The 16,828-nt window shown below is 36.1% G+C and overlaps 1 protein-coding gene across 2 annotated transcripts in view; it reads left to right on the top strand.

The window, feature by feature from the left end:
• Nucleotides 1–16,828, top strand: part of ADAMTSL1 (ADAMTS like 1) — a 1,023,200-nt gene that overhangs the window by 947,144 nt on the left and 59,228 nt on the right. For both annotated transcript variants that reach the window (XM_031961469.1, XM_023497962.2), the window contains one exon: nt 10,243–10,370. In XM_031961469.1, coding sequence (XP_031817329.1) covers nt 10,243–10,370 — 128 coding nt within the window. The remainder of the gene's footprint in view (nt 1–10,242; nt 10,371–16,828) is intronic.

Below are 16,828 nucleotides of genomic sequence, written 5' to 3'. Positions count from 1 at the left end.
ATATGACAAACACAGAGCTGCCATTGGTACCACTGTATCAGGGAATGGGGTACCCTATTTTGTACTAAATTTCATGGTTTGTCATCATTAGCATGCCCGGGAGTGGTTCCAAAATGCTCATTTATTTCCAAAATGCTTTCACTGAGGAAGTGCTGAATTGACTAGGCTTGTGCTTCAGTTGGTCTGTTTTTGTTTAGAGTCCAAGTCAGTTTTTCTCATGCAGTCTCAGCTTCAGCACCAACATTGTCTATAGGGCAGACAGTAAGTCAAGTAAAGAAAGTAAAATAAAAATAACCCAAGACCTGATCACAAGTGAGATCTTATTTTTAAGGAGATGATAAAATGATGGGGACTTTTGCTCTTAAGCCAGTAGAATTTTTATATAGAAGGATTGAGCTTCTGAGTCACTCGTGTCAGCAGATCTTCAACTTCTATAATTTCCCAGTGGAGAAAAATCCGTACAATTCTCAGAAGTCCAAACATTTCTATTTTAGTTAATGGCTTAGTGTAGGGGAAATAGTGCTGGATTTGTGATTAGATGGGTTCAAATCCCATATTTACTAACTGTGTGACTAGAGAAATGAACTTATTTTCTGGGGTTCTGGTTTCTTTACCTATAAAGTAGGCATAATCCTACTTCTTGTAGTAATTGTAAGATTGTTGTACTTCACATGATTGTTGTTAAGGCTCAAGTAAAGATAACATATATAAGGTGCTGTGTAAATGTTGAAGTGCCACATTCTTACAATCTAGTTATATTGGTATAGGCTAGTTTACCATTGCTCTTATTTAATGCCAAATAAATCAATGCCAGCTAATGTGTCAATTCAAAGGTAATAAGATGGATGAAGGATGGGATGAAAGGAGGTTCTATGAGAGGTATCATCTCAGTCTTGTAGACAAGACCAGAATTAATGGAGGACTGAGGATTTCATTTTAAGCATGGAAGATGATGTGAGCTAGGAACCAAGACAAGAATAAGAGTTGGAGAAAAGTTCAGGCTGGATGAAAGAGCTATAGAGTATGGGAATGGAAATTGAACATTATTCAAATACAAATTATCCAACTTGTGGATTATCTGGATTTACCATTTCCCTCATCTCCTTTCATTTGTTGATCTTTTTGACCTCAATAGGAGAAGAATCAGGAAAATAGGAGAAAAGGTGAAACTGAAGTAAGAATTATGTACTTGTTAATAATCCTGATGATAGATTTGGTGAAAGAGGAAGTTCTGATCCCTAGCATGGTATTTCTGGATTGTGAATTTCATTTTTCCATGCTCCGCCTGCCTGCCTCTCTCCCCCTTTTCCCAAACACTGCCATTAGCACTGGAAATTGAGCATTGGCTGTATTTTGCACATACTTGAGTTTTGGTTTTGGAAAAGGAGAGATTATTTAAAATGTGTGCTGTTGTAATGGAAGGCAGCAGATAGAGAAGCAGTTAACACACCAAAAGTCTGCTGCCAAAGCTTCTGAATAAGTTATGGGGGGGGGGGGGTGTTAAAACAACTTAGTCTGGTCATCTGGTTCAGCCCAAGAAGAAAACAGTCCACTCTTGAAGTTCCATTCTATTCTTGGCATAGTTATTATGGCTTACAAGGGCATTGTGCCCCATGGGAAACACAACCATCTGAATAATAACAACAGCAACTATTATTACAAAGTACTTTCTTGACTCTCAGTACTCCTTTGAGGTAGAGAGTTTATATTTGGACTTAATTAGTATTAAATTGCAACTCAATTGAACTGTACTTGCTTTCACAGCTTCATCGCTTTTGGGGGTTTGTAAGGTACTAGCATTCCCCACATTGCTGCTTAAAGTCCATCCCTGGTTTGCCCCCACCTCCCAATGAGATGAATTAGACAGTATGTTCTTACAGCTATTGTAAGAGTGTTTTTAGACCTGATTGTATTGAAAAGTCAATATAATTCTCCATTACCACTTACATTCCAGGAAGTCTTACTTCTAGATGTTACCCAAAAAATATGATTTTTTTTTTGATAATGGACAGAATTCTATCGAGTATTTCCCAGTGATTTTATTAGGGAATTAGTTAATTTAGTTCAACCAAAGTTTAAACACTTACTACCTAGAAGTTATTGGACTGGAGCATGTGGTTAGAAAAAGAAAAAAGGCCACAGTTTCTATTTTCAAGGAATTTAGAATTTAGTGGGAAACATGATAATTGCCTAAGCCAGGTAAGATATGATAGGGCAGAGGAGAATCAAGCAATGTTCTATGAAAATTTTAATGGAGGAACAGAACACTAAATAAAACCAATATGTCCCCTTTGCTTACATTATATCACAAAGCTGTATCCATCCTCCAACCCCTGACCCAGCTCTTCCCCAAAATGTTCCTATCCAACATTGCCATAATAAGAAGGCAGCAAAAGGTTTGTTTTGTTTCATTTGTTTTAAGGCCAAATTCCCATGTCTCTTACTTTTTTTGTTTTGTAATACTTGTCCCAATTGTGGGGCAGAGATGGGTCTAAACTACAGAGCCAGAGGCAGTCTAAGTCTGTCTGCAATTACTATACTTTCAAAGAAACCTAAGACTCCATGGAACAAAGTTTGAAACCCATTACTCCTAGGTACTCTCACTTTTCCCATGCAAGAGTGATATTTGAAGGAATGTCTTCATTAGTTTATTTTTGTTTTGCAGCATTCTCTGTTAAAAAAAAGATGGGGAGGACAAAACAGTGGAATCAGACAGTTCTGGATAAAGCAAATTAGTATTGAGTATATCAGACAAATAATTAGGCTTAAGTTTCATTCGGTTTTAAATTTTTACTTAGACACACCAGATTTAGTAAATGCTTTATCTAGTATCATCATTTCTGAGGAGTCTAGAGAGAGAGAGAGAGAGAGAGAGAGAGAGATTGAGAGAGAGTGTGAGTGAGTGAGTGTGTGTGTGTGTGTGTGTGTGTGTGTGTGTGTGTGTGTTTAGAAAAAAGATCTACCCCAAGGAGGGGAAAAAAAAAAAACTATGCTAATTTTTGCTGGGTTTAATGGTTATTATCCATTCCTTCATAAATATAAGCATTTATTAAATACCTGTGAATTATAGTGAATTCAATCTGAACTGTTTTCAGAGTCCCACCATTAGGAAATTCCTAAGTATCATTTTTACATGTTTGATAAGGGAAAGTGGTACAGTGGATATCTGCTTTGAGGACAAAGGGACCCAGGTTTACAGTCTGCCTTCAATATGTATTAGCTGCGTGACCACAGGAAATCATATAAGCCTTCAATGCCCCACTGGGGCAGAAAAATTATTGATCCACATTAATTAAGGGAAATATCTTACACAACCAGTATGTATGACCTTTAGGACTTAGAACAAGTAGAATAATTTAAATTTTTAAATTTATATCATCTTTATTATAAAAAGATCATTAATATGTCACATTAACAAAAGGTAGTAATATGGAACAGATTTATATAATTATTTTTGTATGGTACCAGTTCTATGAACTTGGGTAAATCATACCTCTCAGCATAAAATGTAAGGGAGAAGAGTATAATCATGTATACTAGGGAGTTCAAAGTAGGAGGTTCTAAGGTTTCTTATTTTAACCACTTATTCTTATTAATTAGATACCAAGAACAATTTGTTTCTATCTCCTGAAAGGATGAATATACTAAACTCCTTCCAGTATTCCTAATAACTGTATTTTCCATCAAAAGCTCTGTGTGGCTTCAAATCCTTAAAACACCATGTTCCCATACCAGGTACCCCTGCTTCCTCACCTCTTCATCTTGTTATCTTTCTCTATTAGACTGTAAGCACCTTGAGATCAATAACTGTCCTTTTTCTTATTTACACCCCCCCCCCAGAACCTGGCACAGAATAGACATTTTTAAAATGTTTACTGAATTGAATTGAAAAATGTACTTTCCATTCCCTCTTTGTTTTGGCATCATAAAGTCCTCATTAAAGTTCTCATTAGAGCTCTGATTGAGATGATCAAGTTACCAATTCAAGAGACTTATACTTATGAAATCATAGAATGGGGGAGAAATGATATAATTTTCTTTTTCCCCATTTTTATAACCCTATCACTTATACTTCATTCAACTCCTATGCCCCTTCTATTGAAAGAGAGAAAATTTTGTATCATTTGTATCATGTATTTGTAAAATAACCCCCCCCCATTTTTCAAGTCTAAAAATATGGATTCACTTTGAACCTTGACTTTATCATTTTATTTTCAAAATGTATGGAATATCTTTCCTCGGTAGTCCTTTGGAATTTTAGTTGGTAATTATATCAGAGTTCTTTCATCTTTGAAGGTGTTTTCCTCTACAATATTCGTTGTTATTATGTGCCATATTCTTTGTGTTCTACTCACTGAATTGTACAGCAGTTCATTAAAGTCTTCCCAGGTTTGTCCCAAGTGATTTCCTAAACGATATGACAGAAAAGTACCTAGAAAATAAGTTTTATTAAGAATCAGCAATCTAGATCTAGGCAGAAAGACTCGATAATTCATTGTTTGCGATCTTTGAGGGGATTTCTGCTCTCGTATATATGAATACCTCTATAGATCTTATAGAAACTTTAAAAGGAGGCTTTGGATAAGTTTCAAAGCAGTATGCAATAGGAGGTGAATTAAGAAAATGAATGGAAAACAGGCTTCATATCAAGCTACAAAATGGCCATACATGGAAACTTCTCAGGATGGAAGGGAGTGTTCAATGGGAAATGCCTAGAGGGTCAGTTTTTTAACTATACTTGCCAGTGATGTTGCATGTGAAAGTCATAAGCAAATAAAAAAAAGATTTCCAAGTTTAGTGATAAAATGAACACCAGCTTCAAAATCGTGAGGCTTGTTTTCAGCAATAGGAGCATATGTAAAGGAGACAAATTTATTTCACAGTTGATGATATAAAATTATAGAGTCAAGGAATCCCAGTATTAGAAGGAACTTGAGAAGTTAATTAGTCCAACCCACACCTGAACAGCAGTTTCCTTAGATAGAGAGGTGGGGAAAAGGAATTATTCTCAAGACTGGAAAAAGTACAGGTTTGGGGTCAGGAATCCTGAATTAAAATTATTCCACGTGGCAAAAGACAAGTAATTATATCTTGGTAACCCTTAATTTGCTCAACTGTAAAAAGGGGCAGTTAGACCATATGATCTCTAAGATTACTTCGAGCTGTGAATCCTGCGATTTTCTTTTACAATACAGTAAGTGAACTGGACACCATGAAGGGATTTGGGGTTAAGGAAGAGATCCCTGAAATTAGTAGGTGGGTTTCGAAGTATGTGATAGAATCAGAGTAGATACACTAAGAATAGCAGAGCTAAACCTTCATATAAAACACATTGTAAGTCACTATTTCATGGTCAATCCATCAAGATCTTGAAAAAGAAGAATTTTTAAGCCATTCATTATGTCTTACTGTCAAAGAGGACCCCATACGGTAAAAGACAGAAGGTTTTGATAAAGGGATCAACACTTTTAATACTAGCTAGTGGGACAAATGAGAGGTAAATTCTGAAAGGTAAATAGGAAAGCCAGGCTGAACTATTTTAGGCAAAGGGCAGTAATGTAGATTGATTTACCAGTGCCATTGATGAAGCCACGTGTAGTAATGAATTCAAGATATAACTAGATGTATTTTTGGAGCAAAGGAAGCCAAGAGAGGCAAAAAAAAAAAAAAAAAAAAAAAAAAAAAAAAAAAAAAAAAAAAAAAAAAAGACCTGAAGACAGGATTAAGACAAATTAAAGAGAGTGAATAATGCAGGGTTGGATGGCCTTCTCCCATTCCCAAAATGTCTCTTTTTCTTAGACCTGGAACAGTTCTGAAGCATCGGGTGTTAAGTAACTTTTAGTCTGGCAATTGCATTAAAAATAGCAAAGGTTAAACTAAAGACAAGTTTCCCAAGCTTACAGATGATGTGAAACTCTTTAGAAGCCTCAACATCTGCTCTAAGAAACCTCCACAAAAACCCCCAGCCTGCATGCCTTTGAGCTACTGCATTTTTTGGTTTCAGAAAAAACATTCTTGCTCCTGGAGGGAGGGCTTCTCAAAGCACTTTTTCCTCCTCTAGCACCAAGAGACTGAAAACAAAACGTTCTGGTTAGTGACTGAGCATTTCCTTAAGTAGCTGCAAGCCTTGCCACAAGCCAAAGGCCACTCAAAGAAAGCTAAACTCTACACATCCCTACTAGGTATCAATGGGTGGCCCAGACCTTTTAAGAAAAGACCTTTCCTTTTGGCATTAGGATTCTTGTAAATTGCTGAAGCAAAAGCAATGCTTTTTTTTTTCTCCCTTAGAAAAGGATAATGCCATTTAAACTCCATGAATGAATGAAAAGACATTTATTGGGACAGCGACATGGCCCAGAGCACTGACACTAGAGTTAGGAGGTCCTGAGTTCAAATCCAGAATTAGATTCTTACTAGCTGTGTCTTAATAAATGAGAGAGAGAGAGAGACAGAGAGAGAGAGAGAGAGAGAGAGAAACAGAGAGACAAGAGACAGAGAGAGAGAGAGAGAGAGAGAGAGAAGGAGAAGCAGTTATCAAGCATTTATTTTGTATAAACAACAGTGGATTAAAATTGAAAAGCAAGACTGTTCTTCATCTCAAAGAGATGTGTTAGTTCTAAGTTAAATGGAAAAACTCTAGAGTCCTTGGGTATGCTGAAAAAGCAGTTGTTCCTCCAACCCTAACCCAAAATGCATCTTCTTTAAAGTCATTTCTATTGATAATCTTATCTGTTTCTGGTTGGGTTCATATCGTCAGGACTTAGCACAGGGTTCAAGACATAGTAGGTACTTTATAAATGCTTATGGATGCATAGTAAATGTAATAAATATTTTTATTTGAGCCAATATTGGCAGTTTGGCTTAACCTAAAAAATAATTTGCCAGTAAATAGCGCTGTCCAAATGTGGAATGAGCTGCCTCAGGGTTAATGAGATTTTCTCCATTGTAAAAGAGTGAGTGAAGTTTAGATGATTTCATATTGGGGAAATCAGTGAGAAATAACCTCTTTGTATATATTTTGTATGTACCTACTTGTCTGTGTATTGTTTCCCTCCCTCCTTTACCCCTATCCCAGATCAACAAAGCAGCAGGTTCCCAGGAACACAAAGTGCAGGTATAAAAGTTGTGAAATTACCAGCTAGAGAGACAGAAAGAGAAGGAGGGAGAACACATCACACTAAGACCTTTGAACCTCAGGGAGGCAATTTTCATAAATCATGAAGACTGAAAAAAATGACCTCATTCCCCAGGTGGTCAGTCCCTCCGGTGACCACAGCCACTCTGTCTGTCAGCAAGTTCAGTTCTCACCTTGGAAGTACACTGGTATAGCTTTTAAGACCTAGAGTTCAGTGGGGACCTTAACTTTCCTTTAGAGTTTCATTGGTTGTTAGCTTATTTAGTGTCTATTAATAGTGGTATTTTACTTTCTTTGTTCTCCCAGAGAATAACTGGTACCAATTCTTTGGTTGGCAAAGCTGAGATGGAGGCAATTCACAGCAAAACAGTTTAAAGTATAGCAATGTTGCTATTCCTATTCTTCCTATACTTATCTTATTCCTATACTTTTTGAGGAATGAGAGAAGGAATTGCTAACAATTCAAATGACCAATTGAGAGGTAGTGGAATAGAGTTTGAAGGGCTCTGTGCTTAGGAGTGAAATCCATTTTACCATTATCATCATTCCATGTCTCAGTGGCTTCATCTGAAAAATGGGATTGTAAGCCTAGCACTACCTAATGGACAGAGTTGTGAGGCAAGTGAATTAAGACATCATGGAAAGGTGAATTATTAATACAGCCTTTTTCCAATAAAAAATAATCTATAATACATACAATTTATGTTATCTTTTAGAAATACTTAACCCATAAGAAATCTGAGAAGTAGATCAGTAATGGGATCTCTTCCTCACTTTATTTCCTAGTACTCTGGACACTTTTTGTTTACTTAGTCCATATTCCTTTGTATTGGGTGTTATATTTAGTAAGGAAGGGAATGTTAAACTCTTATTATGTACCAGACATAGAATGCTAAGAACTTCATAAATATTTTCTTATTTGATTCCCAGAACAACCCTAAGAAGTAAATGATATTATTATCCCCATTTTACAGTTGAAGAAAATAGAAGTGAAGTAATTTACCCAGGCTCACAGAACTAGTATCTGAAGGTGAATTTGAATTTGTCTTCCTGACTCTATCTACTGTGTAGTCTAGCTGCCTCTTTATAGAGACAACATGGGATATCTAGGTGGCACAGTGGGCCATTTTAGAGCACTGGGCAAGCCATTTTACCCGGTTTGCCTCCATTTATCAGCTATAAATTGGGAATCCACTAGAGAAGGGAATGGCAAATCATTCCAGTATCTTGCAAGAAAACTCCATGGACATAGTTCATGGGATCACAGAGAGAAATATGACAAAACAACAGCAATGGAATAATATGGTGAAAGGGTTATCTTTGGAATCAGGAAAATATATATTCAAGACCTCTCCTCATATACACCAACTTTGTGACCCTGGACAAGTCACTTAACTTAACTCTTCATTGCATCCAGTGTTCCTCTGATATCATAATTTAGATGAATTGTCTATGTCAGGGAAGATATTAATAATTATTATTATCATTATTATTATCATAATCTAGCATATATATATATACATCCACATATCTTACTTGGGGAAGAATATTTGTGTGGACTAAAGAAATGATCTGAATTCTTTCATCCTCTTAATGCTTGGATCCTTAAAGATTCAAGTTGTCACAGGGAATATACTCATGCCTTTTCTAGAGTTAGTATCTGTCTCCTTCCCAGCATCTAGCATATCAGACATATGACAAATGTCTTGGGAATATTGAATGAAAAAAGCTAGGGTCCTGTGATGTTAGGCATGAGTCATGTTAGTGTTAACCTGCTTTATTTTCTGGTTGAATATACTTTCAAAGAAATATCCCTTTTAATACAAACTTTAGCCCCTTGTATTTAAGTGAAACAAACATAATGGAATATTCACAGGTTATTATTTGCTTTGCCCTTTGACAGACTCTACTTCTCAGAATCTTGATCCTATCCTTCGCCCCATCATGTATTCTCCTTTTTCTCTGATTTCATAAATTTCATCACATAAAAAAAGTATTTCATCTTAGTTCAGAGTTATAATTTCTCCTTCATCTTGGATTAGTCAGCCAAAAGAAGTATTAACTTTCTTCACAGAGTTCCCAACTGTCATTCTTCTAACAGAACATTTAACAGCTTCTACAGAGTTGGTTTTCTATACTCTCCTTTTTATTAAGTTATGCAGCATTAAATTAACTGAATCAGAGATGTACTTTTTTTTTTTTTTTTTGGTAAAATCAACTCATGTAGATTTCTCAATCTCTCTCTGTTTCTCTCTTGTCTCTCTCTTTCTCTCCTCTCCATTTGTGTTAAGGGTTCCATAAAAGTTATAACCATTATCAGCAAAAAGTACTTAATAGGGCAATTTGCTTGGTTGATAGTTCATTTCTTGAACTTATAGCAAGTGACTACTAGAAATGCCATCATTTGAACAGAAGAGATGAATAGATAGCCATAAACTTTGTGAATTCTGAAGCTGTAGTAAATGGACCTGTAGAATTGTTTATCCATATGTTTCCAAATTTAGAATCACAGTTCTAGAGCTAAAACCTCAAAGATCATCTAATCCATTTCAATCCAGTTCAAAGCAGTTTACAGGCATGTAGATACAGAGCATAGGTACATAGATTTAGAGAAATTCTGTCTACAAGGCTTTTTAGCCTAACCTCCTCATTTTATCGATGAAAAAAACTTTATCTAAAATGAGATTGTGATTTTTTCCCAGTCTCACAGATAGTAGACATCAGAGACAATATTTGAATACAGATCCCTTGACTGTAGAATCATTATTCTTTCCCCTGTACCATTACATCTCCCCGTGAGAGTAAATTTTTCTGAATTTTTAGATTTATTTGTACCCCCATGGGGTATGTACTATGTGCTGAATCATGATTAATAATGAACTCTTACTGAGTTAATCATCAAACTGCAAAGGCACACAAGGGCCCTGTGTCTTTTTTTAGGGCCCAACCATAATTACAATTGCCAAAGTGTAAGAAATCCTTGGTTTCCCCATTTCAACAAGATGGGTCTGCCTCTGTTATTAAAATTGGCTTACTATAGCCAAGAATATCAGAAGAGGAAACCAGAGACCTGACCAGAACTGCATTTTTTTTTCTATTGCTTCCAGAATTCTTCTGCAACCAGATGATTCCTTACAGATCCTAGCACCTGTTGAAGCTGATGTGGGTTTCTACACTTGCAATGCCACGAACGCCCTAGGATCCGACTCTGTCTCCATTGCTGTCACTTTAGCAGGTAACAGAAAAATCTTTGTCAACATATACCAAGCATGGAAAAGTCTAGTAAGTGAGGACATCACCCTCCACACCTTCACTGCATCTCCCTCCCTCTCTTCCTCCTTCTCATAGTTGCCAAGCAAAATTTATCATTTTCTTCTATTTTAATAATTTTTTAAAATTTTAAATTCTTACTATTATAGTATTGGCAGACCACTGGCTCTTTTACTTTGCCTTGAATTTATAGGCATACATTTCTAATGGTATGAAACTTAATTAAATTCAACAAATTTATTAAGCATCTACTATATATTCTATTTTGCACTGAGCATGCAGAAGTGAAAAAACACAATCCTTTGCCTTAAGGAGCTTATAGTTTCATTAGGATGATATGGCATGTATTTAAAAAAAATTAGATGTAAATTGTGGTAGAGCCAAGAAGAGTTTTTCAGAAATCTAAGAAAATTGGAGATGCAATAGATCAATTTTCACTTAGAAACTCAGGGAAGGCTTCATGGAGCAATTGATATTTAAGCTAACTCTTATTGGAAAAAATCAAGTAACAGAGATATTGAAGAAGTTTGTTCCCAATATGGGAAGTCAAAAGTACAGGATGAGACTGGGGAAGCCTTAGTTTTGGGGATATAGACTGTGAAGGGAGGGTATTGTGAAATGAGGCTGTAAAGGCCTCGTGGTGACCCTCAAAGTTTACATATTTATCGTATGACCAAGATCAGTGGTTCTCAAACTCTTTTTCTCAGTATCTTTATGGTATTAACATCTATTGAGAATATGTCCAAAGAGTTTTTGTTTATATGGATTACATAATAGATATTTCTCATAAATAGAAAAAAAACTAATTTTGAATTTGTAGACCCTCTGAAAGGATTTCAGAGACCCTCCAGGATTCATTGCACCACACTTTGAGAACCACTGACCAAGAGGAATCACCTGAAATGTTCAAGGAGGGAAATGACATAGTCAGGAATGTTATTTGGCAACTTTGTGAAAGTTGGATAGGAGGAGGAACAGAATAACCAATTGGAAGATTGTTAAACTCTGTGTGACATGGGGCAAAGGCCTAGGCTAGGGTGATGGTACTAGAAGTGGGCAGGAAAATAGATGGGAAAACTATTGAGATGGACTTGATAAGTCATTAGTGTTAGAAGTAAGGGACAAGGAAGAGTCAGAGATGACTAAATTTTTGAGCCTGAGTAACTGAGTGGTAGTGATATAATCACCAGAAATAAGCATGTTGGGATGAGAGGCAGAGCTTAGGGGGTTAGACGGAAAGTTCTGTTTGGATTGTGTCGAGTCTGGACTTCTGAAAGATTATCCAGGTGGAGAAGAGTATAGCCCAGAAAATGTCTTCAGCTTTATGTCAGTAATGATGGAAATGTGGGGATAGGAGAAATCTCAGAGATCATCTAATGCCCATTTTATGGATGATAAAATTCTCCCTGGTAGAATTAAAACTTAACACACTGTAGAGAAATATTCTAATGAGCAGGGACCCAGAGTTAGGAAGAAAGCCAGAAAGACACTCTAGCTCTGACAGTTACTACCTTATGACCTTGAACAAATAATTGTTTTCACCTCTATAAAATGGAGATAATAATACATTACCTACCTGAGTTGTTGGGAAAGTATTTTGAAAATGCTAAAGTGTTATATAAACATGAGTAGTTGAGGCTTTTATTATTGTTATCTCCTGAGATTCCCAAGTCAATGTTTCCTCTATTATAATCCTCTGCTCAAGGTCACATAAGTAGTAAGTAAATGACAGTCATAATTTGAACTCAGTGTCTCTGACTCCCAGTCTAGCATTGTTTGTTTAAAAAAAAAAAAAAAAAAAAAAAAAAAAAAGGAGAAATATTTTCTCAGTTTTCTTTTGCCCACACTATGCTACCACATGTTCACACAATCACATCTTCTTGTCTTATATCTGCTTAATATCAGAATTTCTACCCTGGCAATCTCATTGCTATATGAGGAATGGAAATTTAGCTGCTGGCTTCACCAAGATCATGGAGTTCAGTGATTATTGAGCTGAGCAGTGAAGCCCCAGGGTAGATTAATGTCAGATTTTTAATGCATTTTTTGTGGATATAAGATTTGCCTTTCCCTTAATTTCTTCCAGTTAGCAATCTTTATTCATCTCTCTATACTAGATCCAGATGCTTTCTTCCGTTCTGGTTACATGATTCTTCCCCTTACCTGTTAAAAGGCAAAAACACTGTTGACATTCTTCCAATTATTTGCAAATAATGACTCTTGAGGATTAACTTTCTTATTTATGTTTATCCAGCTATGGGTCAGCTCCACAGCAGACTAAATATCCTTTGTTTACCAGGATTTAATACAATTATTGGGAACCTAATCTAGAATAAAGCAAGCAAATGGTAGTGTCAGGCTGATCTTTAGCTCTTTGAAGAAAACTTGTTGGAGGACATAAGCAGCTGAAAAGCTACAGAGAAGAGAAAAATAAGTCAGAGCACATCCTGGAGAGTCATACACAGAATCCAGAATCTGAGCAATAGGATGTTTTCGCAAAAACTACAAATGACACCCCAGAGAAATACTTCCAACTTCTTAGGGATATAAAATCAGTTTTTGAATAGGAGAAGTTGTTAGTTTATAAGAGCATAGTACAAACTACATGTCAGGTTTTTCGTTCTAGAAACTAAGGCAAAGAATTTCTTGGCTAATTGGATTTCAGAAGTGAAGCTCACACCATTTATGAAAGTTGATTGTGTTCATTGTCTTCATATCCCAGCACCTAGCACAGTGCCTTCCACATTGTAGATGCTTAAAATGCTTGTTGATTAATTGGTTGCTTTCTTTTCCTCTCTATTACATTTATAAGCTTCTTAAGAATGGAGTCTTTACACTAATTCACAAAAAATTATTTTCAAAGTACAAGGTGAGGAAGATGATTATTCCAAAGTACAAATGATTAGAAAAGGATTTGTCCAGGGAAAAATGAAAGTTTTAATGTATTACAAGTGCAATATTGAGTCACGATGTTGGATGGCATCCAAGAAAGTTAATAGGATCTTAGGTTTCATTGAGAGACATGATATTTAGGGATAGGAAAGTGACAGTGTCACTGTATTCTTGCTCAGTTAGACAATATATGGAGTATAGTCTTCAGTACTAGAGTACTTTGGTACATTTCAGAAAGGACATGGATAAACTGGATAGTATCCAAAATAACAGCTAGAATGATGAAGAGCATTGAGCCATGTCATATGAATCATGATGGAACTGAGGATATTTATGCCACAGAAGACTTAGGAGTCCACAAAAGTTATTTTCAAATAGCCGAGGGCCAGATTAGACCTAGAAGGCAGGTTAAACTTAGACTGCTTGTCCCTAGAGGCCAGAACTAGGAGCAATGCAAAAAATTGTAAAGAGAAAAAATTAGCTCTGATGTTGGGCAAAAACTTCCTTAATAATTAAAGCCATCCAAAAGCAGAAGCAGCTCTTCCTTCCATCCCTCCCTTTCTTTTCCCCTCCCTCCCTCTTCCCCTCCTCCTCTCCTTTCCTCTCTATCTCTCTCCCTCTCTTTTCCTCCCTCCTCCCTTCTCTCTCTCCCTCTCCCTGCCTCTTTCTCTCTCTCCCTCCCTCTCTCTTTCTCTCTACTTCTTCCTTTCCCTCTGCTTTTCCCTCTCCTTCTCCCTTCCTCCTTCCTCCAAACATCTTCCCTTTAATGACATCTTTCTCCTTACTATAGCTAAGTCTGGTTAGTTTACTAAACTTCTATGGATTTAACTTGCCAGTCAATGGCATGCACAAGACTCATGGAATATCTCTTTAATGGATTCTTCCAAACTTCTTTCTTTGGTAACCCTATTGCTCTCCCAAATCTGTTTCAAATTTTCCACTTTCCCTATTTCACCTCTTCTTTTTGTCTGTAAGCTCTTCTCCTAAATAAATGTCCATCTTGGCAAAGAGGAGAAAAAAAGAAAAAGACACTAAAGGAGAGAATAACTGATATGGTATTATAAATATTGATATGTATAGATTTTTTCAATATAGATTATTATAAATTTAATTATTCATATTAACATCAGTTTCAAAAAGGAAATAAAAGAAATGAGAGTGCCTAGTTACCTCAAGACTAAGGTATAGTTCACTTTTATTTCAGAGAATATGCTTGAAGTCCAGACGTAGGTCCCCTGTGGATTCCAATTTATTCAGAAAAGTTCAAAGGGGTCCTAGTTTAATCTGAAGCCTTTAAAATCTGAATGAGCACATCAGAATATTTCCATAATTAACTTACCCACCTGAGGGTCTTTTAGATTTATGCAATATACCTCCCAAGAATTGGAGTTGTTCAGAATGTGGTCTGATAAACAAACCTGAAATAGACTGGCCAGGGAGGCTCACTACCCCATACATTACACCCAGCCAAAGACCCAATAGAATTCAGTTTATGTCTACCTACTTCCTCTCTAATCTGTAATTTACCTGGCACTTGGACAACAAGTTTATCTACCAGGTCATTTCTCTCCCAGGAGTATAGAAGGCTCATACTGAAATTTTACCCATCTCTACTCCATATCTTTTTGAAATATGAACCCATAGTTTATGTTATAACATAAATAAACCAAGTGAAAACTTTCCAGTGTGCACTCATGAAGCTGAAAGTACAACTTTTAAGAGTCCCCTTCGCTAGGCAGATTAAGTTTTCAGCCAAGTTGCTTAGGAAAGTTTAGGAACTGATTGGTGTGGGCAGGATTTGAAGGAAAGCAGTAGTTACCCAGTAAATTGCTTCAGTCTGGATCAATGGCTTAGCTCTACTTAACAATGCAGATGAGCAGCTATCCAGGTGTAGACCATCAGTGAGGTCATAACCATAAGGTAGAAGTTTGAGGTTGTCATTGATTTTAAAATATCATGAAAGAGATACTGTAACTCCTGACATTTCACAAATATCACCAGTGGAAAATAGAAAGAAGACAAGAGCTTAGGGAAGTACATAGTTCCCATTGAAAGAAGAGAGCATGATCCTATTTACATGAATTTTTCAAATGAGGAGAAAGACAGGAAAATATCTCCTTCTGGGATATAAGGTTTTTTCTGCTTTTTATAGGTTTAATGGTCAACATATATAGTATTTCATAAAGAAATAAAATCTCAGAAGCCTCATTGGAAAAACAATTCTTCTAGAATCCTTTTCCCTTTTGATTTAGTAACTCCAATAAAGTATACAAAATCTTGTTGAGTCTTCCATTGTAGCGGTTATTTCTGAAGTTATTCCTCAGTTGTTTCAGTTAGCTTGTGAGTGAACCAGATGATGATTTTAATAGTTGAGAATTCTGTTCTGAGGGAACTGTCTCAGCAGTTATGAAGGTGAGAATTTTCTCAGGTTTCTATGGGAAAATAAAAGTTCTGATTTGATTGAATCCATATTGGCTTCCCAAAGTTATACATTTTTTCCAGAGTTATGGGATAATCATTTGACATGGAGGTGACCCTTGTCTTTTAAGGATATGACTGCAGAGTAGTACAAGCTCTTCTAGGTCCCACCAGTCTGGAAGGACTTTGGAAAGGAGCTATTAGTTGGATTGGACAGCTGTTGTCTTTGGACCAGCCCAGCTAACACCTGGAGAGACTTATCACTAGCTAGGCCATAAGACAATCTTTTGGCAACAATTCCTCTAGAATACTATTCACTTTTACTAAGTCAAAGAGATATGATTCTTATTGATGGGATGAATATCCAAACAGACAAAATTACAGTCTCAAATTATTGAATCATATAACAAAAAAGATTACACAATTAGCTGGTCCTAGCTGCCCATGATAATATTCTATTATTTTACTAGTCATCAGAGATCTTAGGGTATTGTTCAAGTTTTCCTTGGTAGGTACAAATATCCAGTGAATACAGAATGTTCATGAAGGAAGCCAGTGATTTATACTGCTGATATAAGTGATTTGTTCTAAAATGACAGATAGTAAGACCATCAGCTTCTGAATTGGACATGACAAACAATCTTGTGGTCTACTATAATGTATATATTTGCCAATACAGGGAAAGAAGGCTAGCTATTGAAGCTTCAAATATCTCTGTATCCTAAGCACCTCACGCATTTTTAACAAACATTTATTAGATACAGGCTATATACAGAGAATTATGTTGTATGCTGATGGAGATAAAAAGATTTGATAAACCAAGGTCCATGATCTCATGGAGTTTATACCATAGTAGGATGACACAATACCACAACTGATAACTATACCATACAATATTACTTGATAAGCATGTTTTCTTGGTACAAAACAAAATGGTAAGAAACATTTCCTAGAACATCAGATCCCTCTATAAAAATTGATATCCAAGACAGAAAAAATAACTACATATGACCAAAAAAGGTCAAGGAATTCTACTATAGATTCAATAATGGGTAATAAAAAGAAAGCAATGTAGTAAAATAAGATAATAAAAAGGAAACTATGTTTGCCTTC

The sequence above is a fragment of the Sarcophilus harrisii genome, chromosome 1 (genome assembly GCF_902635505.1).
Source record: "Sarcophilus harrisii chromosome 1, mSarHar1.11, whole genome shotgun sequence".
Classification (NCBI taxonomy): domain Eukaryota; kingdom Metazoa; phylum Chordata; class Mammalia; order Dasyuromorphia; family Dasyuridae; genus Sarcophilus; species Sarcophilus harrisii.
The sequence above is the reverse complement of the archived record's forward strand: the minus strand, read 5'-3'. Positions and strand labels throughout refer to the sequence as shown.